This window comes from Hylobates moloch, unplaced genomic scaffold, assembly GCF_009828535.3.
Source record: "Hylobates moloch isolate HMO894 unplaced genomic scaffold, HMol_V3 SCAFFOLD_7, whole genome shotgun sequence".
Classification (NCBI taxonomy): domain Eukaryota; kingdom Metazoa; phylum Chordata; class Mammalia; order Primates; family Hylobatidae; genus Hylobates; species Hylobates moloch.
The window spans coordinates 2,644,528-2,669,058 of NW_026652282.1; the positions used below are offsets into that span (position 1 = coordinate 2,644,528).

The 24,531-nt window shown below is 37.9% G+C and overlaps 2 protein-coding genes across 5 annotated transcripts in view; one reads left to right on the top strand and one right to left on the bottom strand.

The window, feature by feature from the left end:
* Positions 1-24,531, bottom strand: part of NLGN4X (neuroligin 4 X-linked) — a 357,157-nt gene that overhangs the window by 96,179 nt on the left and 236,447 nt on the right. The window lies entirely within an intron of this gene.
* LOC116811503 (NADH dehydrogenase [ubiquinone] 1 beta subcomplex subunit 4-like) lies at positions 19,366-19,828 on the top strand. Its single transcript, XM_032756541.2, has one exon. The coding sequence runs from the start codon at positions 19,375-19,377 to the stop codon at positions 19,741-19,743; it is 369 nt and encodes a 122-aa protein (XP_032612432.1). The 5' UTR covers positions 19,366-19,374; the 3' UTR covers positions 19,744-19,828.

Here is a 24,531-nt window from a genome sequence, read left to right on the forward strand (position 1 = left end):
AAGTTTTGATGTAGTCCAGTGTATTAATTGGTTCCTTTAAAAATCAAGCTTCTTGTTTTAAGTAAGAAATATTTGCCAAAATCTAAAGTCACAAATTTTTTTTTTTTTTTCTCCTGGAAGTTTTACAATTTTAAGCTTTACATCCAAGTATTTGATTCACTTTTGGGTTATTTTTTGTACAAACTGTGAGTTATAGATCAAGGCTTTTTGTTTACTTTTTCTTTTCTTTTATATATGGATATTTAATGTTAACAACACTATTTCTTGAGAAAAAATCATTCCTGCATAGAATTAACTTTGAATCTCTTTGGAAAATTCATTGTCCATATATGTATAGTTCTATGTGGCGCCTCGATGATACTGATCAGGTTTTACATCTTTATGTCAATAACACCCTGTTTCAATTAATATAGCTCTATACTAAGTCTTGAGCTCAGGTAGCAGGAGCCCTCCAAGTATGTTCTACTGCTACAAAAATGTTTTGGTTATTGTAGATCCTTTGTATTTTCACTAAAATTTTAAATTTATCTTGTTAATTTATGTATTTTCTAAAAGTCTACTGTTATTTCATTTGAGATTGCAAAGAGTCTGTAGATTAATTTGTACAAAATAAATATCTTAAAAATACTGTATCTTCTCAGGAGGGTGTTGTGTTTGTGAACACAGTCTGTCTCCCCAGTTGCTTAAGCCTTCATCAGTATCCCTCAGTGACAGAGTATAGTTTTCAGTGCACAGACTTTGTCAGATTTACTACTCTATAGTTGATATATGCATCGACCAAAGTACGTTTGTGATGGATTGCAAATAAATAAATAAAAATAACAAAAGACATATCCATGACAGACCAATGGAAAGTGTCATGCTTTGAGATTCCCTTGAGAAATCTGAACATTCTGAAACTTTTCCATTTCTACAATATTTATTAACATTCTGATTATATCTTAGTTTGCTCTTCAGTTTTGCAATGGAAATTTGATAAAGTTTAATTCCCGCTTCACCGAAATACAGATATACAGAGTATACAGAATTTATGATTGTGTACAAGAAATTGGTGTGTATGTTTCACGTCTACCAAATTCAAATTAATTACTAGTAAAGCTTACTAGATAATGAAATTTTATACAAGTAGACTTGCATTAAGAGCTACTCAACTAAATTTTGAAAACATTCCAGAGTCAAATATTAAAAATAATCAATATAAAAGCCTAATTTGCATTAATAGAAAATATATATTTTTGAGTACACCAAGAAATCTTAATTTTGTCTTAAAATCTACCATTATTCTTTCCTAATGTGTCTAGATTTTAAAGGTAAATTCACTGCTATAGGACTGATTGATAGATAAATAATCACAAGGGTATTATTTACTGAATAATTATAGTATACAAAGAAGTTTGCTAGGCCCATTACATACATCATGTCTTATTTATTTCTCCCAGTAACTCTCCAAGGTAGCTAGCGTTATTGCTATGTTGCAGATTGATTGCAGACATACTAATCAACAGCTGGCACTAAATCCATCATCAATCTTTAAGTCGATGACCTTACATAACCTCATGCATATATAAACAAGAGCATTTTCATTAAAAAAATTAAATCCCTAAATTTGAAACAAAACAGTGGCTTTAGTAATTTGTATTTAAAACACTCATGTTTATTTCTAAAATGGCTTTTAATCATGCATTCAAAGATCAAACACTCTCAAAAACACCAAAATAGCCAAACATACATTTCCCAAGGAACACTCAAATATTGATTGAAAAGTGTAAAGAAACTTGTGAAAAAACAAGAGTATGACTCAGTGCTTCAGAGAGAAATGTTAATGAAAATATCTTTTCATTCACAATGCTAGCAGTAACATAAATCCTAATTAAACCCAAGTTGCATAGGCTGTGGTGTCAGGTGATGATGAACTGTCTGAAATTTCTTTGAAGTTTGAGTTGTTAGGAATGAGATTGCTGATTTAATTTATTTTAATGCCTGTGAAATAAAGTCATGATTCTCTGAACTCTGAACTGCTCTTAAGAGAATACAGTGCTAATAAAATATTTGCATTATCTTTATAAACTCATGTTCCACCTACTCATTTCTGTAATATATTAGAATAAATCAGAAGCCTACATCTAGCAGTAACAGAGTAGATTATTCAAACCAACCTTCTTATTGAAAATGGATTGTAAAATGTGTGATTTTTTTAAGTCTCTTAAAAACATTTTAGTGCTAAAATCATATTTAAGATTACAGCTTCAAAACTGATTATCACGGCCTGGGCAACATGGTGAAACCTTGTCTCTACAAAAAATTTTTTAAAAAGTAGCCAGGCGTAGTGGCACACACCTGTGGTCCCAGCTACTGGGGAGGGTGAGGTGGGAGGAAGTCTTCAGCCCAGGAGTTCGAGGCTGCAGTGAACCCTGTTCGTGCCACTGCACTCCAGCCTGGGTGACACAGTAAGACCCTGTCTCAAAACAAAATACAAACAAACAAAAAACAAAGAAACAAACAAAAACACACTGACGACCAAATGATGATCCAGCTAGATGTCCAGCACACAAAGCAGCCTTTGCCCTAGTGCACTGTTCCAATCTGGAAGAAACTGTGGGAGTTCTTGCAGCATCACCATGTAATGGGGCAACTCTCAGACCCTAGTCACGCCTGAAAGTGTCCAATCTAATATACTTGCCTTTAACATTTTCCTACCTCCATGGGTTTCACCCTCAAGGCAAACATGAAACAAAACTAAATTCAGTCTTGCAAGTACTTGCAGTCTATCTTCATAACATCTATGAGCAATTCAGGGAAGAGCGTGGCCCCATGGATGAAAGAACCTAGAATTTCGCTATCCATGGGTTATCTGCTTTGGAGAAAGACGCCACTAATCCATTTGCAAATACAGTGGCCAATTCACAATGATTACCAAGCCCATGAAGAAAGAAACAAGAAGTCACCAGCAAGAGCCAGCAGAAATCCCAAAGGAATTAAGATGCCATGAAAATATATACATGAATTTTTTGAAGGATGTTCAAAAAGCTTGAAAACGAAAAGTTGGAAAACATCTGCAGGGAATAAGAAAGTATTAAAAATGAAAAAAATAAAAATCAAATCGAACTTCTAGATCAGAGAAATAAAACAAAATGAGAAAATGAATGGGTCCACCTAAGGGCAGATTAAACAAAGCTGAAGAGAAAAATGTATAAACTTGAGAAGAGGTGAGAAGAAACGATCCAGAGAGTATCGTGGAAATATGAAAAAAGCTGGGAAACTGGGTGCAGTGGCCCACACCTGTAATCCCAACTATTCAAAAGACTGGGTTAGAAGGATTGCTTGAGGCCAGGAATTAGAGAACAGCCTGGGCAACAAAGCAAGACCTAGTCTCTAAAAAAATTTTAAAATATAACATACTAGCCAGGCATAGTGGCATGTGACTATAGTCCCAGCTACTCAGGAGGCTGAGGCAGGAGAATCACATGAGCCCAAGAGATCGAAGCTACAGTGAGTTATGATTGTGCCACTGGGCACAGAGCATAATCTCTCCAGCCTGGGCAACACAGGGAGCTGTAATATATAAAAAATATAAAATAGAGTTAGAAATAAGGAAAACAATATGAGAATATCTAATATATGCATAATTATAATACTTAGACCATGAAGATATTAGTCAATGAGACCAAAAAGGAAAAAACAGAAAGAAACGAAAGGGTGATTGAAAAAAATAGAAATACAAAATGCAGACTTTAAAATAACTAGGAAGAATGCATTCCAGAAAACATAAAATTGAGAACTTCAAAAATGTGGAAACTATAAGAAACTAAAATTAATCTTTGAAATGTGATGAAAATACATATCAAACTTAAAGATTTGATGCATTGGTTTAACCATGCATTAGATACAGTAGAAAAGAGAATTAATGAAATAGATTATAGGTCTTGAGAAAAAGTAATCCAGAATGAAGCTTGAAAGTAAAATTTAATAAAAAATACAAAAAAAAAAAAAAAAAAGACTAAAAAAGGAGCCAGAGGGAGAAAATCTAAATTATGTGCAAGCAGAGTGAAAACAAGAGAAACAGCACCAAAATTTGAAGAGGTAATGACTATTTTCAGAATGGAAGAAACCACCATTGATAATTTCAAGGTCATCAAGGAATTCCAATCAGATTAATAAACCCCTAATGGTATCACAGTGAAATGGCAGAAACTCAAAGAAAAACTATCTTAAAGGTATCAGGAGGATATAGACAAACTATGTGTAGAAAATATATTATTTTTAAAAGAGTAACACTTAAACTGACAGCTAAATTCTCCATACCAATAATGGAATCCAGAGAATAGGAGAATGATTTCTTAGATGGCTGAAAGAAGTAATTGCAAATTAAAATTCAATGAGAATATTGTTCAAGAGGATGTCATAAAGACACATTTAGCCATGCAAACAGAGTTTCCAACAGCTTATTAGCTCTGAAAATATATTTTAGATCACCCATAGATTTTTTTAAGAGAATAATCACAGATAAAAGTAGGAGGTACAAAAAGTAATGAAACATAAATAAAATAGTGTAATTGTCAGAAAATCAAAATTAATATTGAAATAATAAGATAAGCAATCATATCTGAAAAAGATTCCTAAAAAACACAAAACATTGAAAGGTACTAACAGCAAGTAAGTTAGGTCATAAACATGGAGCTAAAATACACTGACTACTGAGTATTTTCAGAGAAGTGGAAAATGTATTAATTAAAATTAGTGATTATATTAAGGATCCGTGTTGTAATTTCTAGGGTTATTTACTAAAACTAGTACAGTCTTTTAACATCTAGTATAGAGGGAGAAGTGGGAGTGAAGGAAATGGAATAATGTTATTTGTCTTTTATTTCTTTATTTTCTGAGACAGGATCTTGTTCTGTCATCCAGGTTGCAGTGCAGTGATGCCATCATAGGTCACTGCAGCCTTGAACTCATGGGATCAAACTCTCCTGTCAACTCTTATCTCTGGAGTACCTAGGACTACAAGTGCACACCACCACACCTGGCTAATTTTTTTTTTTTTTTTTAATGTTTCATAGAGACGAGGTCTTGCTATGTTCCTCAGGCTGGTCTTGAACTCCTGGAGGATTCTAAAGTGATCCTCCTGCCTTGGTCTCCCAAAGTGCTGGGATTACAGGTGTGAGCCACTGTGCCTGGCCTGAATGATATTTTAAAAAGCAATTCAAGCAAGATATAGAAGTGGGATATTAATAGCATAATTTAGGATAGGAAACTTAAACACAAATATATCAAAAATAAAAGTAAGTATCAGTGGATCTGTGGTTGAAAATCAAAGATTATGAGACCCAAATAGATGCTACGTAGAAAAGACTCAAAACCTGAGTCAACAGAAAGGCCTGAAGTAAACACATGGGAACTACACACAATTGGATTACTAACAAAACAAAGGTAATGTTAATGTCAAACTAAACAGACATTAAGGCATGAAGCACCACAAACTTACAGAGGATCACTTTATAATGAGAAGAACCTTAATTTGCCACAATGCAATAAAAATTCTAGACTGTATCCACTAAAATTCATAAGCATATAAAATGCACAAAACTAAATTTTGGAAAAATATAGGAAAAGATTTTAAAACATCCATAAACGTCATGAGAAAATTTAATAGACCTATTTTAGTTACTGAAAGAATATGTAAACTACCACCTGGAAAACTATATAGAGTATGTGAACAACATAATTCCACACTTCGAGATATTAGACATATAGCACATTGCACCAACCATCGCAAAATAAACACTTTTCTCAGGGATGCAATGCATATTGGCAAGAAATAAACAAAGTATAAAAATATAAATAACCGGCCGGGTGCGGTGGCTCACGCCTGTAATCTTAGCACTTTGGGAGGCCAAGGTGGGCGGATCATAAGGTCAGGAGATCAAGACCATCCTGGCTAACACGGTGAAACCCCGTCTCACTAAAAATACAAAAATTAGCCAGGCGTGGTGGCGGGCACCTGTAGTCCCAGCTACTTGGGAGGCTGAGGCAGGAGAATGGTGTGAACCCAGCAGGCGGAGGTTGCAGTGAGCTGAGATCACGCCACCGCACTCCAGCCTGGGCGACAGAGCAAGACTCCATCTTAAAAAAAAAAAAAAAAAAAAAAAATATATATATATATATATATATATACACACACACATATGTATCTAGAAAAAACACATCTATTTGGAAAATAAATAATGGTCTGTAAAAAATTCATGAGTGAAAGAAAAATTAATAATAAAAATTACAAAACAGTTTATCTGAACAACAGCAAAAGTATCATTCACCTGATTTGTGGAATGTAGCTAATTCAGTACCTGAGAAAAATTTACAGGTATATATTAACATATTAGAAAAGAAAGATAGTTGAAAATTAATAAAATCAGCATTTCAAGAAGATAGTAAAACAACAGCAAGATTTATCAGAATAAGCCCTTTAACACTTATAATTTCAAATTAGTTGCTTGAGCCCAGAAGTTTGAGGCTGCAGGGAGCTATGATTGTGCCGCTGCACTCCAGCCTGGGTGACAGAACGAAAGCCCGTCTCAAAAAAATTAAAAAAAAAAGACATTAAATTAGCTGCCAAACTCATGCCACAAAGAAAACTATGCAGAAAGGGTTGCATTTCTTATTTCAGGAAGATATTAAGGAAAATATAGCCTCAATCTTAAACTCTTCAAGTGAGTATTAAAAAAAAAAAAAGACATATCCTTCAATTTTATTGTATGATAGTGTAACTTCTGCCCCATATTCAACAAGGAACAGGATTAAGGAAGTGGCCAACAAAGTCACCTAGGGACTATTTTCAGCAATGTGTGAAAAGCATACAAATACATAATTATCAAATTAGGCTTACCCCAACACACCAAGTGGAATTAATATTAAAATATATGAATAAATTTTATATTATGGTATATTTTCATATATATATAAAACAAAGAAAGTCAATATAGTGACATTAAAGAGAAAAAAATAATAAACTCACTACATTCAGCAAAAAAAAATAAAATGTAATTCCCTTCCATTCACAGCTTTAAAAATATTTTATCAAACAAAAAATCAAAGGGAATTTTCATAATCTGATAAAAATTCACAACTGAAAGCCAGTAGAATTGAAGATCTCATTTTAATGGGTTAGGGTGTTCGAAACCTTGTCTTCAAAGTCAAAAGTACATAAAGAGATGCTCAAGCCTTTGTTCTGTTTGGCATTGTACTTGAAGGCTTACAGAAAGCTGTTAAGGGGAGAAAAATAAACACATCTAAAAATTGTAAAGGAAGCAGCGAAATTGTTTTTACTCACAGTTGATAGGAGTGTGCTCTAGGAAATCCCGAAGAATACAAGAGTTTAACAAGTCTCAAAATTAATATTCAACAAGTAAGTAATGGCATTTTCCATTTTAGCAATAACAGAAAATGAACATTTTAAGAAGACGAACATTACCAAAGCTTTGAAACTATCTTTTCTTACAAATAAATTAAACAAAACGTGTAAAATACCTCTATTCAGAACACTATAGAATACGACAGAGAAAACAATCTAAAATATTTAAATGTGTATAAGGATGTACATTTCCATGAACATATCTGTTCAATGTTTTAAGATGTCCAATCAGCCCGAACTTAGAGATTAATTACATTCTTAATTAAAAATCAGATGCTTGTTTGTTTTCCAAGTTGGCGATTCTAAAATTTATACAAAATCAACACGCCAAAAGTAACCAAGAGTCTCTTGCAAAAGAACAAGGAAAGAAGATGTGCTATACTACATATTGAGGATTATTATAAAATCATGATGATAAAAACGTGATTATTGGCACAGAGGTAGATAAAGAGATCACTTGAACTTTAGTGACATGGATTAAACTGTTTAAAATAAATTGTATTGTGATATTCTAAGGAAAAATAAACTAGACCTCTTACAGAATGCAATAAATATACTCCCTGTGTGTTTTCAATATGAAAGATAAAATATTAAGCTTTTTGCAGATAAAATAAAAGGAAATCCTCATATCTCTTGGTAGGAAAAGATATCCTAAACAAAAATTTCAAAGCACTAATCTGAAAGAAAATATTGTAAAGTCTATAAACTAACATTAAGAACTTTAGCTTATTTAAATAAATCATTAAAAACATGGAAGGAAAATCAGAAGATATTTGCAACACATATAATCAGTGAAGCACTCTAATCGAAATATAGTAATAAGAAGACACACAACCCAGTAGAAAAGCAGATCAAAAACAGACACTTCACCAAACAGGCCATATGAATGGCCAAGAGATATATGGAAATGTCTCAACCTCAGAGTAAACACAGTGAACACACAATGGGTTTCCATGTACACACGCTAGATCAGAAAAAGAAAATAGAACTTTTATACTGCCACATGTTGAAGACTGCACACTCCTGGTGAAAACAGGCACTTCTGTACTGTAAAACAGTTCATCCTTATATAAACTACACAGTTGAAGATTTGAACCAGCAATTCCATAATAGTATATGTCTCAGAAAACCAATGCTTGTGAGAAAGGAGCATGCCTGAAAAAGAATGTTAATAACACAAATTTATAATAACCTCAGACTCAAAATAATAACCATATCTATTAGGAATAAAATGGACATATGGACTGTGGTATGTTCAGACTTTAAAACACTATACAACAATTAAAATGAGTGGAATGGATGTATACACAGCAACACATATGAAATTTACAAAACAGTATTATGCATGAAAAAAACACATCAGAAAGTAATATAAAGTTGCATTCATTTAGAGTCTCCAAACAAGCAAAATTTAATTATGTGATTCAGGGATGCCTTTATCATTGGGAAAATATAAAGAAAAGCATGGAAATGAGTAGTAAAAGGGAATAATGGTTATCACGGAGGAGGATAAGGAGATAGAATGGGAAACGAGCATGTACTGCTTTGAAGATGGAAACTATATTTCTTCACATGGGTGTTGGTTATAGAAACACTTGCCTTAAGCTTTCACATTGCAGGGAGCATTGATAATATAACAGAACACACGGAACTTTGGTTTCTGTGTGTTATACTTCAAATGGATTATTTTTTTTAAATCAGTGTAAATCTAAGTTCAGCATAAATGCTGACCAGTTAACCTCATGCATCTATTGTATTGTTTCATATGGCCCTATTATTTGTGGTTTCTGATGGTTGTCTTTATATTGTCCATCTTGAAAATACCATTAGAAACCATGAACACATCACCAGAGAGTGATTCATGCTAATGAGAAAAACATGCTACGGAATTTCTGTTTTCCACTTCCTGTTAATTTAAAAGGTATTGAGGCTGGGCACAGTGGCTCATGCCTGTTCTCCCAGCACTCTGGGAGGCTGAGGTGGGACGATTGCCTCAGGCCAGGAGTTTGAGACCCACCTGGGCAACATAGCAAGACTCTGTCTCAGTGAATTTATTTTAAAAAATTAGCTTGGTATGGTGGTGCCCAGTTGTAGTCCTAGCTACTCAGGAGGCTGAGGCAGGAGGATCACTTGAGCCCAGTAGTTGGAGGCTGTGGTGAGCCATGGTCACAACACTGCACTCCAGCCTGCAATAGAGTTACACCCTGTCTACTTTTTTAAAAAGGAGGGGTATTGCAAAAGCCTCATCCAATCTCCCAGCCCCTTCTGCGACTTCTCAATGGACACACTTCCGTACAGTAGCAGCAGCTGATGAATAGTAGTGAATTCACTTATTCCTAGAAGTGAAACTCCAATAGGAACTGAGCCATCGATCCGTCCATCACAGGCCCATCCTCAGGTCTATAGCATTGTCTGAGGCTTAACACTACAGTTATTCTTCCTGATTGCACATTGGCGTGTGCAATAATTTATTAGGACCCTCTAAGTGTCTACGCCAATTGCTACTGTACTGGAATTTACCTATTTATCTGGCCACATGAAATATTCAGTTAGTTGTATGGAAACCACATTATAAAACCTTTAATTATTCAAAGACATTGGCGGGGGAGAATGTTCTAATTCAATAGAAACCAGATTACCTAGAATTTAACATGAAGCAAGTACCTTCATTGGTTATTAGGGAAGGCAGAACTGGCAAAAAATGACACGGGAGGTACATGGGAAAGTTAGAAAACATTCCACTAAACAGACTTTAAAAGGTGAGACTACATGATGAGCATTCTAAAAACACATAGAAGAGAACACCTGGCTGCACAGGAATGACATCCTTCATGGAAAGTCCATTTGGAAAGGCATATGCCTGGCATTTAGCTCAATGCATTTTTATTTTCTTTTCAATGTGCCTTAAGGTTTAGTTGAGGCTGGGCACATTGGCTCCCGCCTGTAATCCCAGCACTTTGGGAGGCCAAGGCAGGCAGAACACTTGAGGCCAAGAGTTCGAGACCAGCCTGGCCAACATGGTGAAACTCCATCCCTACTAAAAAAATACAAAAATCAGCTGGGCGTGGTGGCACGTGCCTGTATTTCCGGCTACTCGGGAGGCTGAGGCAGGAGAATCGCTTGAACCTGTGAGGTGGAGGTTGCAGTGAGCCGTGATCATGCTACTACACTCCAGCTTGGGTGACAGAGCGAGACTCTGTCTCAAAAAAAGAGAGTTAGTTGAAACAAGCTCACCTTTATTTATAGCTGTTCCTTGTCTTTGAATTAAAATTGTGTTATACAATGTGGTCACTGACCTTACTCAACAGAACCCTGGCTGTGTCCAAATATAAATGCCTCCTTAAGGATTAAGACTTGCCTCAGCAAGATATTAAAAATAAATTACTATGGGCTCTGAAACATTCTAAAGTGAGGAGAAATAAAGAAATTTCCAGCAGTCTTACCTTATTGCAATTAGTGTACTGCCTCTGAAGTGACTAATTTGAATATAATAAAGCTCATTTTGGGTATATGATTTCTGATATTCTTGCTAAATTATATCAGCCTAATTACATAACAGTCAGCACCCATATACCTTTATCATTTCACTAGTTTTACTTCTTAAAGTGAAGTTGCTCAGAACACTGCTAGGTTAATTTCGATTTTCGTATGTAAGAATACGCATTGCTAAACTTTTGCTATTGCAACTTCCATCTTAATTTCCTAAAGTCCATTGTGAAGTCCTTTAATATATGAGATATATAAGATATGGTTTTTAATAACACTTTTAAAAATTTCCTATTAGGTTACAACTTGTATGTTTTTCATATCTATTTAGTTTCTCCTCTCAAAACTGGAGTAGTTCCTCCTTACCAGGGGCGGTGGGGGATGCTTTCCAAGACCCCCATTGGATGCCTCAAGCTGTGGACAGTACCAAACTCTATATATGCAATGTTTTTTCCTATACCTGCATGCCCATGATAACATTTATTTTATAAATTAGGCACAGTAAGAGATTAACAACAATTAAAATAAAATACAACTGTAACAATGTATACTCTAATAAAATGTTACGTGAATGTGATGTCTCTTTCTCTCTCTCTCAAAATATCACTGTACTGTACTAACCTAACCATGGGTAATGGAAATCACAGATAACGGGGGTTGGCTGGGGGGACTACATATCTCTATCTCTATTTTCCTCTCTCTCTCTCTGCTATATCTAAATCTACCCAAACAACAAGCGGTGAAGACAAAATACCAGTGGGCAATACGATGCCTTCAAGAATTTTCTGAATACTAAAAGCAACTGAAAAACATTATAACTGACATAATTATGTTAAAAAGACCAAGAAAGAAAGAAAACGTCAAGGCACTAGATACAGAAGCTCAAGCCGGTCAGAAAGAACAGAAGGATTACAAGAGTAAATGAGAACAGAATCATGTGCTACAGAAAAAGTACGAGCTTGCAGAGATTAGCAACCAGGTTAGCTGCACAGAGACACTCTGGGCAGAAGGCTGCAGGATGCCTTTTAGAGAAACCCATGGCTCTCTGCAAAAGCAAAGACCTGCATATCCCAAATGCTGGTAGTTTATACTAATAATGAGGTATGTATGAAGAAAGACAAGCAGAAGAATTATATATAACAACAATACAAGAATACACAGCAGCCGAAATATTCATTTTTTCCTTTTTCATGCATTCACTATTTCACCCATTTATTCCTTTATTCAACTAATATTTTTTTGAGTCCCTACTACATTCCAAATACTGATTTAGACAGTGGGGATAAAGACAGGCTACAAAGTGATCAAGTTGGATTAAACAGACTAAGGGCAAATATACAGTATGCTAAGTACGATAGGTGGAGGGGAAGGAGGAGAGGGTTGAGGGACCCTCTAGTCAGAAAAGTACCTGATACTGGATGCATGAGAAATAGGCACACCTCTAGCCAGGTAATGCGGCCCCACAGATACTCAGCTTGCAGAGTGTATCTAGGGCTAAATTTCAGCCTCCATTAGTCCCTTAGCCTTCAGCCTTGCACCACGCAAGCTGTACAATAATACCAGCACATGAGTGTGTGCATGCACACCTTTTATTATTTTGAATTGCAAGAAATGCAACCTTATTTGGATTGCAGAATGGTTTCCCTATCCCTGAAACAACAAGTCTAAGATGGCTTGCAACAAGGACACATGCACAATAGGGCATTTCTGACATCAGAAGACATGGCCTAGCATTTGGGGGTGAAATATGTGGCCACCTTCTCCCTGTGAGATTCAAATGTTTGAAGGTGGCATTGAGATTCTAGGGTAGAAAAAGCAAGAAAAAATGAAAATATTTCCTTTCCTTTTTTTTTTTTTTTTTCCAAAGGAACAATATCTAATGAGACATTGTTCTTCTTAGGGGATTCCTCCTCTCCCTTCCCCCCATAGCATAATCAATGAAAACACAGGAGAAACCTCCTTGTCTAAGCCCAGAGAAGTGAGAGGACAGTGGAGAATTTTCTTTCCACCTCTAATTCCAGAAATTATTATTTCTGAAAGGGGATGCTGACTTGCAACCCCATGGTGCCCGCAGGTGCAGCTGACAACGATGCTTGCAGTTTCCATGAGCCAGTGTGTTTTCTGCTGAGTGAGATGGAAATACGATAGGTGAGGGCTTGACATTCTCTTGCCTAGAAAATCCATAAGGAAATAAGGCCCCTTTCTCAGCATGCAGTGTTCAGAGGAAGACATGAAGATTATATCCATCAGTGCTAGTAACAGTAAACAAGTGTGAATGATGGCAACACTTGATTTAAATACCACATAGGCAGGGGACATCTATTGTGGGCTGGTAACACCAATGAGTTATAATTGAAATCAGCAGCAAAGACAAGATAATTGCATATCCAATCTGAAGACAGACTTCTTCCTGTTTGTTTTATTTTACCTTCACTTTAATTTCCTTATAGTGTCACAATCTAATTCCATTTAATGAAGGGGGAAAAGGGAAGGAAAAGAAAAATTTAATACATTTCTACAAGTAGGATTATTTGACAACAGATGGGCTGCCTCCTGACAGAAGGAGTTTTGTGTGTGAAGAATTCTAATTTAGGCCTTTTCCTGCCATGTTAGTTTCATGCTAAAAGTTTCAAAGCTAAAAACCAAGTCATATTGACAGAATAACACTTCTGGAGTGTTTACTCTTGGTAAGGCGCCCCTCTTAACTCCATTTATACCTATAATTTTACTATCTTTAGAGTTGGACCTAATGAGGAATAAAGACAAACAAACAACAGGTTTAGACACAAAGAGAGATTACATAACTTGTCTAGGATCACAGACAGATCTAGACGTGCCCAAAGTGGGACTTGTACAATGTCTTACTCCATTTGCATTGCTATAACGGAATACCTGAAGCTGAGCAATTTATAAAGAAAAGACGGTCCAGCCATGGTGACTCACATCTGTAATCCTAGCACTTTAGGAGGCTGAAGCAGGAGGACCGCTTGAGGTCAGGAGTTTGAGACCAGCCTGGGAAACTCAGCAAGACTCTGTCCCTACAATTTTTTTAGTTAACTGGGCATGGAGGAATGCACCTGTAGTCCTAGCTACTCGGGAGGTTGAGGTGGGAGGGTGGCTTGAGCCTAGGAGTTTGAGGCTGCAGTGAGCTATGATTGTACCACTGTACTCCAGTCTAACAGAGCAAGACCTTCTCTCTAACTAGAAAAATAAAAAAGAAAAGAAAAGAGGTTTATTTGGCTCACAGTTCTTCAGGGTGTACAAGAAGCATGGTACCAGCATCTGCTTCTGGTGAGGCCTCAGGGAGCTTCCACTCATGGTGGAAGGGGAAGGGGAGCTGCTGTGTGCGCAGATCATATGGTGAGAGAGGAAGCAAGAGAGAGAGGAGAGGAAGGTGCCAGGCTCTTTTTAACAACCTGATCTCCTGAGAAATAACAGAGCAAGAACTCATGTATCACCTGGAAGACTGCACCAAGTCATTCATGAGGGATCCGGCCGATGACCCAAACGCCTCCCACCAAGTCCCATCTCCAACACTGGGGATCAGTTTTCAACGTGAGATTTGGAGAAGACAAATATCCAAACTATGTCATACCCTGTGAGTATGTCTTCAAAGCCTCTGCTTGTCTTCAAAGCTGCTTTCAGACAGCACCTTAGGGAGCACCAATAAGTATCCCCATATTCTAAACCAAAGTTTTTCAACCTTAATACTAGTGGCATTATGAATGGGATAATTCTTTGTTCTCGTGGGCTGACCTCTGCATTGCAGTATATTGAGCGGCATCTTGGACTTATATCCATTAGATGCCAGAAGCATCACCAATCTCCAGCTGCAACAACCCGAAGTATCTACATGCATAGCCAAATGTCCCTTGGAGAGGAAAACTTATACCTCATTGGGGGCTAATGGTTTAGCTAGAGGATGCATTTTAAATATGAGTAAGAAAAAAACATTAACTTAGAGCAGGGTTTATTAATGTCAGCATCACTGACATTTGGAATCAAATCATTGTTATGGACGAGTGTCCTACGAATTGTAGGATGTTGAACAGTAACCGTGGTCTCCACCAACTAAGTGCATTAACACCCTTCAAACTCACTCTGACAACTGGAAGTGTCTCCTTATATTGCCAAGCAGGGCACAACTGCCCATGACTGAGAGCCATGGTTCTAAATCAAGAAGTGTGTCCACCAAGCAAGGGCTAGTAATAGACTGTGGGGCTGGCCACACCATACTTGGCCCATCAGCCTTGTTCAGGCCTTATGGGGCACAGCAAAGACAGTGGTGAAGGATGAAGATGCTGGAGGGTTGGCCCTGTCAGCTATGATGGTGATGGAGCCAAATGTGAACCACATAGAAAGAAGTGCTCTTTGGTCATCTAGAAAGGGACTGTGCCCTGGTCTCACCTCTAGAGAACAGGTGAGGGTCACAGAAGAGGTTCAGCTGAAGTGATGGAGGGAGGTAAGAGATTCAACCCAAGTCAAATGAACTGCAGTGGGTGGAACTTGCCACAGAAACCCTGGAAATCATATATGCCTCCAAAGTAAAGTTCAACTGTGTACAGCTGCTGCTCCCAGAGGACAGTAGCAACAGACTTTAACTCTACCACCAGCCACGCAAGAAGTTGCCTTTTCCTCTCATGGCCCCTCTCCTCTTAATGAGGAAAGACGTCAACTTCACACTCCTTTCTCACTGAATGGTTGTCCTATCTGTGGCTTTCCCAGGAAAGGAAAGTGAAAAAATTTTGTAATGGAGGAGAAATTGCAATAGACTGAACTAGATGGTTAAGATCCTTGAGTGGCCAGAATTCCTATGCTTTATGCACGTTAGTCAGCCAAGGGCGAGGATAAAGAAGGCTACTGATTAGATTGAGATATAAGAATGCATTTGCTGCCTATTTGTGCTTTATTGAATCCAGCTAGTGTGTACTTTACTAGAACCTCTTAGTGGGTAGACAGGAATTGGGTAACTATCTAATGAAACATTTTACACCAGGCACTTACTAAGAGTTGAGGGCTTGGATAAGACAACTTAGGAGGTCTCTTCTTATGCTATTTTTAACTTTCTTTTCAACATAATGGTCTAAAGGAATACGCATCCCTCAAACCAGGGGAAAAATGGTGAAAATTTTGGATATATTCTGTCTTTTGCCATGAAGAACTATGCTACCAACCTACCCACTAGAGTTAGTAGCATGCAAACGATTTCATGTATCTTTCATTTCTTCTCTGAGATTCTTAGCAGAACCACAAGGACCATAACGATATCGCTTATTGGAAAGAGCCTCTTATTTCCTGGTCTAGCCCTATAGAATGCAGTGATCCCTAAGGGATTGGCAGACAATTCTTATCTGTTTGCAGGCCACAACTGTGATGCAGAAGTTTGGCAGAGGCATATTCAATATGGCAGAGGGATATTGAATTCACTATGTTTTGCAACCCTTGTGGCCTGAACATACTCATATAACTCATATAACTTGACTACCTTAATCCTAAATAAGTGCTTGAAAGTGTATTTACTTTCACTGATAAGTAGTTAGTAAATCAATGTCAAAACATATACCTTCTTTGATGTTAGTCTTGCCCAATATTTTGGACATTTTGAAATACATTTGAGAATACTTTTGGCAATATTTTTTATTTTACTTTGGTTGCTACAATCTTTGTCACAGCTCCTCTAATGAATGAGTCAATACTTTTAATAATCCCTCTCAATGTAGCTATAGTTTTGCAAAAATTTCTCCACCTCTCACTTGGTTAACTGAAGCAAATGCTTTGGTTAAGTATGCAAATCCTATTTAAGAGAAAGGAGCTTCCCATGAAGGCACTGTCTTCTTCTTCCCTTGGGGAGCTTTATGCACAAAATTGCCTCTGTGTGCGAAGAGCACAGGAACAGACGGACAGATGAGTCAGGGAGAAGCGAGGTTGATGGAAGATGTTGGTATCAAAACAGCTAGAACTTGATTTGGAGCATTTTGGTTATTTCTGACTTATTCCTGACCTATACAGCAAAACCAGCAATGAAGCCATATGACTAATGCATTTTGTAAATAGGACACTGAGTCCTGTTACAGATGGCTGGAGACATCTGACTGGGGCCAGGCAAGATGTTGACCAACATCAAGACTTGACCAGATTTTAGGAACTAGGAGCACACTGGGCTTTACCTAATGGTTCAATGTAGGCTTAAGAAACAGCTGACACATGTACTAGTGCTCAGGCACAAAGCACAGATATGAATTTTAGTAGCCATGACAGACTTCTAAGGAGTCCTTCTCAATGAGGCTCTACTTCAAAGATGCCATGTTTGAGGGGCCATCGAGGTGGTGATTCACTGATACAAGGGCAAGGGTCAGGCAGGGTTTAGAATGAAAATAAAAGTACCCTGTTCTTTTAACCAGCAAGAGAGCCTCAGAGTTCACTGACATCTGGATCCAGTGCCCATCCTCACTCTTTCTTTTCTGACATTTTGTATCCCAGCTTATCACTCAAGAGGAATTCAGTGAGCACTTACTGTATACACATATGTATCCATAAGTGCCATTCATCAGACTATGAATAAATATGAAACCTAGAGCCCTTTGTCTTACAATTAAACTTTTTTTATAAGCCCAGAACACACATTTCTGTACAAGATGACACATGAACAGATACCTAAAAGTATCCTCAACCAAGTGAAAAATAATTAGGGCATCAAAGCCATCCAAAGATAGCTGGACGGTCACAGTCCCTGAAAGGATTCCCTGGAAAGTCAGATCCAGCTTAGTCATTCAAAGCAGCGCCTCCCCTGATGAAAAGAAGAGATCACAATGCAATCAGTCAAGCTTATCTGGGGTCCAGAGCCTTTGCAGAATCTCAGCCTGCCAGCCTGTGGCTCAGGTGTGCCCATCTAGATAAGAGTCCGACTTTGATATATGTGCGATCACAACTTTCCTCTCATCCTTGCCTTTGGGGCGTTTTCTGTGCTACCAAGTTTGATTCCACTGATTTTTCTCCCTGCCCCGGTCACCTACAGACTGCAAGATAACAGAGGCATGGAGCCTCCACTTACACAGAGCAAAGCAGGCTGTGGGATAATGAACAGCCAGCCCCTTGAAGCTCTGTCAGAGGGACTCAAAGACTTTCCCATTTACCGGTGCAGTTTCTGAGGAATCTGATGCTGTGTGGGCCTGCCCACAGAAATAACGATCCTCACCCTTTTCACCCTTTTTTTTTTTTGAGACAGAGTCTCACTCTGTCGCCCAGGCTGGAGTACAGTGGTGTGATCTTGGCTCACTGCAACCTCTGCTTCCCGGGTTCAAGAGATTCTCCTGCCTCAGCCTCCCAAGTAGCTGGGATTACAGGGATGCGCCACCATGCCCAGCTAACTTTTGTACTTTTAGTAGAGATGGGGTTTCACCATGTTGGCCAGGCCACTTGTACTCCTTCCCTCAAGTGATCCGCCGGCCTTGGCCTCCCAAAGTGCTGAGATTACAGGCATGAGCCACTTATGCCCGGTCTATCCTCATCCTTTCTTAAAAAACTGAAGTAGAAGTATGGAGAACATAGCTAATTCTTGTGTAGACAATCAATAATACCCTCTTAAATAAAAATCATATTTACAACAAAAGCACAAAAGAAAAAATTGTATGATTAGCTAATGCGGTCAGAAGTTAGTAGTTCCATTTGTTGCTCCTATATAAATCATGTGGAACTTAAAATTCCTCCATTTTTAGTTTCTGCTTTTTTGGGGGTGGGGTTGGAGGAGGTTAGATTAACAAATGCAGCCACACTGTGAAGATTATTCACATGTAATACAAATATGTATATATATCTATATATAAATTATATATAGATACAAACATATATATGAAGAGTTAGTAATTTTTGTGTTTTATACATATGTTTATAAACTCAGAGGAGTTACATATGTTATATATATTAATACCTCATATGTATTGATATTCTCCCATGAATCAAAGGGATTTTAATAAAGGTGGATTGGGGAATGACTTGCAAGACCTATAAGCAAAATAAAATTTTCAAAATATGCTTACAAATTAAAAAAAAAAGGTAGTATATATTAAATGATCTGTATTTCATAGTTTTAATATATATCACAGATTTACATTTATAATACAAAAATTTATAAATTATACACATTTAATATATAAAATTACATATATGTGTGTGTATATATATATATATATATATATATAAAATAGCCTTTCCATGTGGCAGGGACTCTTACTAGCACTGTTTGTATAGTAACTCTTTTGATCCTCAAAACACCATAAGACTCAATTATTTTAAAGATGAGAAAAATGAGGCCCAGAGAGGTTAAGTCAACGAATCAACAACACACAGCTCATGAGGCTCTAATACAGCACTGGTTTTTGCCATAGGTAGAGAAACCTGAAAGAAAACATTGTGTGATGTGCCAGTGTGGTCAGTAGCTAGAACTCCCATCTGTTGCAGGCACAATTGTGCCCTGGGTCACCAAGATGTCGTTCCCAAAGCATAAGCCGTCGAGCCTGGCCACTCTGCCTGAAACCCTCGACCCAGCCAAATACAACATATCTCCGGAAACCTGGCGGGCACAAGCCGAGCGGTTGGCCATAAGAGCTCGCCTGAAACGAGAGTACCTGCTTCAGTACAACGATCCCAACCGCCGAAGGCTCATCGAAAATCCTGCCTTGATTTGTTGGGCCTATGCAAGAACAACAAATGTCTATCCTAATTTCAGACCCACTCCTAAAAACTCACTCGCGGGAGCTCTGTGTGGATTTGGGCCCCTCATCTTCATTTATTATATTATCAAAACTGAGAGGGATAGGGAAGAAAAACTTATCCAGGAAGGAAAATTGGATTGAACATTTCACCTCTCATATTAAGTCTGGCAATGATGACTGTATGTATTCCTGCCTAAATAAATCATCTATTAATCATTAAAAAAAAAAAAAAAAAGAACTCCCATCTGTTGCTCATATATAAGTCCTGTGGAAATCTAAATTCCTCTGCTTTTAATCTCTACTTAGGTATAAACATAAAGTGGAGAAGACGCACATCCAAGTTGCCTTAGTCTAACTTTCCTTAATACAACATCTTTAAGCCCTTTGTATTTTTCTCTGATATTTCCAGGTATGCTCTCTCTTGTTTAGGAAACTCTCTCAATTTATGAAATGTAATTGTGCATCTTTAGGCCGGGCGCAGTGGCTCACGCCTGTAATCCCAACACTTTGGGAGGCCGAGGCGGGTGGATTACCTGAGGTTAGGAGTTCAAGACCATCCAGGTCAACATGGTGAAACCTCATCTCTACTAAAAATACAAAAATTAGCTGGGTGTGGTGGCAGGCTCCTGTAATCCCAACTACTCGGGAGGCTGAGGCAGGAGAATCCCTTGAACCTGGGAGGCGGAGGTTGCAGTGAGCCAAGATTGTGCCATTGCACTCCAACCTAGGTGACAAGAGGGAAACTCCTTCACAAAAAAAAAAAAAAAGAAAAGAAAAGAAAAAAAAAAGAAATGTAATTGTGCATCTTTTTATCATGTCCCCTATGGTTCCTTTAAGAAAACAATTTTATTCAGACACCTTTTTCAGCACCTAGCACCATGTGTATGAAACACTTGGCTGACACTATCACAAGATATGAAAATGATTTTGTGTCATGTTAAATTGTTGGTAGAATGTGCCAAAGAATCATTCCCAGAAGCTCTGATGACTCAGACATACAACCAAGGCATAGTAGATTATTTTTTCCAACAGCTAAAATGGCACAGCCCCATGGCAGTTGCATTTTAAACATTGGGAAAAAAAAAGAGGAAAAAAAGATCATTCTCTTGGCCTACTTGCTTTGAAAATGTGGCACTCTTTAGAAAAATTAAATACAAAATATAAGTAGAAAAATTGATACGGGGTGCATGTTTTCAAAACTTTTACCGAAAATAGGACTTCAAACATTTTATAGGGCATATCTGCAATGTGCAGTTGAAATGATCATAGTTTCATTTTAATAAAATGCAAATGCATGGATTGGTGTTAAGTAGACTCTACTGAAAAATCTGCACAATTTGCCTACTCGGTGCTGTAGAAAGCACTGCACCTCTCTGCTTTGTACTCACGCACTGTCGTCTCCCTTGTTGTAGAGGAAGCTTCTGAACAGCCTTTTCCAGCAATGAGCCTGAAAGCAAACTAAAACCCAAGTTGCCACCAAGATGACCTAGGCCTGAATACCCCCGCTGATCTTTTGTGGTTAATCAGTCACAGTTGGTTCTGAAAGAGAAGAAATAACCATTTTTTCTTTCTACTGTTGCCCAATGGCCTTAAGTTGCAGCTTGAACACTCTTGTGCATGCACAAACTCTCCCAGCTGGTTTAAATGCTGTAGGATTAATTTTCAACCTAAATAAATCTAAGTATAATTTTCTGTATCTAAAAACCTAAAAAGCTGTCAATCATCTTGTTTTCTAACCTGTTTCTCTTAGAATCTTTAAACATATTTTGAAAGTTCAGCCATGCTGTCACTTTAAAAATAAGTATGATAACTTTGGCTTCCTTGCTCACAACCTTTGTAAAATAAGCAGTATGCAATCATCAGAAACAAGAAAATATGAGATTAATTTGTTAAATAAGGTTTATTTGTGCATGCTTCTGGCTCTCACAAACTAGAATCACTTAACCTGTTAAAAAAAACTAAGGTTGAATGCATGAAAATCAAACTCAATAACTAAAAGTAAACGATGAGATATCTTTTGTCAATATTTTTCTTTTGCATGTCATCTGGTTCTTCAAACCCCAAAAGAACAAATGCACATGAGTTTATCCCTTGGTGTTTCAAGGGCATGTATTAGATTTGCACTATCATTGCTGGCTAGCTCTTGGGGAATTTCAGACCCTACTCCTGAATGTGGCTTGCACGTTCAATTGCCATTGGAAGAAAACAAGAAGTAGGAGCAATATTGTTCTATGGAGTTTGGCTGCCACAGAAAATGTCATTACTCTGCAAAAATTAACCTAAGCCCTTTGTTCTAGGCAAAGATGGCCACAATGATCAGAATCAGAGAACAAATGTATCAGTGTGGACAAATCTGAATCAGCCATACAGAATGTAACAATAAAACTGGGAGTCAAAGACATTAATATGGGCCATCCCTATCCAAGCCAGGCCCATGGACAAAGGGGTCCTAGGCTATAAATGGAAATCTCCCATCCTGAAGATGCCTGCATCTCTCCAATGGAGATGGCATCTGCTGACTGGCCACAGAAGATGCCTCCCAGTAAGTGAGTTACACAACTCCTCTTTTTTCCAGCTTTCCTGAATTCTAAAGAACCTGATTAAAATTAACTCCCACTGAAGATTGTGTTGACCATAGGATGTCTCTTTTCTGCAACAAATAAAATATTGGCATTTGGTTTCTTAGAAAAAAGCCTGGAGATTAATGGGCTAGACTCTCCCATATAGTCTATGTTGAGACTCCAGTATTATCTCCAACCCCCTGCAAGATTTGAGGCATGTTACTCAGTTTATTTAATTCTCAGTTACTCACAAAAGAGAAAAGTAGCCCCTGCTGGTCAGCAGCTGACCTGGTAATGTACCCTAAGCCCTGGCAATGCTGGGAGTTGGTCTGTGCCTTGCAGCTAGCTAGGTTGTGCCACTGTCCTGTTGAACATGAAAAAAAAAAAAAAAAAAATCATGGAACAGCAACACCAGGCAAAATGCCTCCAGTCTCTTTGGTAAAACATAGCAAGAATCACCTTTATTCTAGTTCCTAACAAGTCACCCATATCAATCTGAGACCATCTCAGCCTGGACTTCATTGTCCATATCACTATCAGCATTTTGGTCACGGCCATTCAACAAGTCTCTAGAAAGTTCCAAACTTTCCCACATCTCCCTGTCTTCTGAGCCCTTCAAACTGTTCCAACTTCTGCCTGTTACCCAGTTCCAAAATCACTTCCACATTTTTGGGTATCTTCACAGCAGCACCCCATTCTCAGTAGCAATTTCTATTATCATGCTGCTAATAAAGACATACCCGAGAGTGGGTAATGTATAAAGGAAAAAAGTTTGACTCACAGTTCAGCATGGCTGGGGAGTCCTCAGGAAACTTACAATCATGGCGGAAGGGGAAGCAAATATGTCCTCCTTCACATGGTGGTAGCAAGGAGAAGTGCCGAGCAAAAGGAGGAAAAGCCCCTTACACAATCCTCTGATCTCATGAGAACTCACTATCATGAGAACATCATGAGGGTAACCACCACAAGAGTCAATTACTTCCCACTGGCTCCCTCCCATGACACATGGGGATTATGGGAACTACAGTTCAAGATGACATTTGGGTGAGGACACAGCCAAAGCATATCACCATGCCACCTAGTAAAATGGTCAGGCAAGTTTAGACATACAAAAGTGACTATGTGAACTGTATAAACCAAGTCAAATGGAGTAAAACTAAAAAAGAGTCTGTGTTTAGTGTAGAATCAGTGGAAATATGTGAGGTTCAATCAACATGCTTACTAAGAAATAGCATAATTTAAATTACTTCTTGTGATGCTTAGAAAGAGATACATTCTTTAGAGCAAATTGCTGACTTATAAATCACTATAATAGACAACTGCTGGAAGAAAATTTTCCACTTGCAGAATGAAGTGTGCTCATGAAAGCTACACCTACTGGTTTTAGATCGGTGGGGTTTGAAATAAAAGCATTTAATTTTTCAATTTTAAAACAATCATGTTGTGGACCATTTCAGAAAGAACTAGAAGAATCTGAGAGCCTGGGAGCTTATTCAGAGTCATTTTTTTTTTTAAATATGGAAACCACTAAATGTACATTCACCATCAAATCCTGCCCGAGCTCTTGGGAAGGTAAATCAGCTACTGATAAAACTTTGTTGCAAACCAGAACTCTATACAGAAATAAAGGAAAAATCCAAGATAGAATACACTGATTTTATTTTCTAATAGTAGAAACATTTAAACATTGTTGTTGTTGTGTTTTAATCTCATTTGAAAACAAATGCAAATTTGACAACATGAGCACTCGCCACTACGGGGTGTAGAATCTATCCAACTGGTTACCTAAGACACTTGAAAGAACTAGTAGGATATCTCTTTAATTCCCATGTTAGTGTAGAAGCTCCCCTAAAATCAGGAAACGTGTAATGACTTCCTGTGGGGGGTGCATGGCAACATATTCAAGCTAATGTAGAAGACATTTGAGGTCGAGGCATGGAAAAATACTGAGGCGCTGTGTGCATGTTGTTCGTGCATGAGACTAGAACTCTTTGTCCCTGAAAACAGGACAGGGAGTAGTCTGTGTGATAAGGAGTGCTGAACACAGCCTCCTAAGAATGTGGTTTGAGTGTTTTTTACAAGGTCATATGTGCCTCATGACCCAACCGCAAAGAGCCACCTGGTGGATGTCTTTTGTTCATGTGAATTGTAGTTTAAACAAGCTCTCTCGGGCCGGGCGCGGTGGCTCACGCTTGTAATCCCAGCACTTTGGGAGGCCGAGGTGGGCGGATCACGAGGTCAGGAGATCGAGACCACGGTGAAACCCCGTCTCTACTAAAAATACAAAAAATTAGCCGGGCGTGGTGGCGGGCGCCTGTAGTCCCAGCTACTCAGAGAGGCTGAGGCAGGAGAATGGTGTGAACCCAGG

What these genes read in the sequence shown, in the direction of transcription:
- LOC116811503 (XM_032756541.2), top strand. Translation starts at nt 19,375, where the DNA reads ATGTCGTTCCCAAAGCATAAGCCGTCGAGCCTGGCCACTCTGCCTGAA.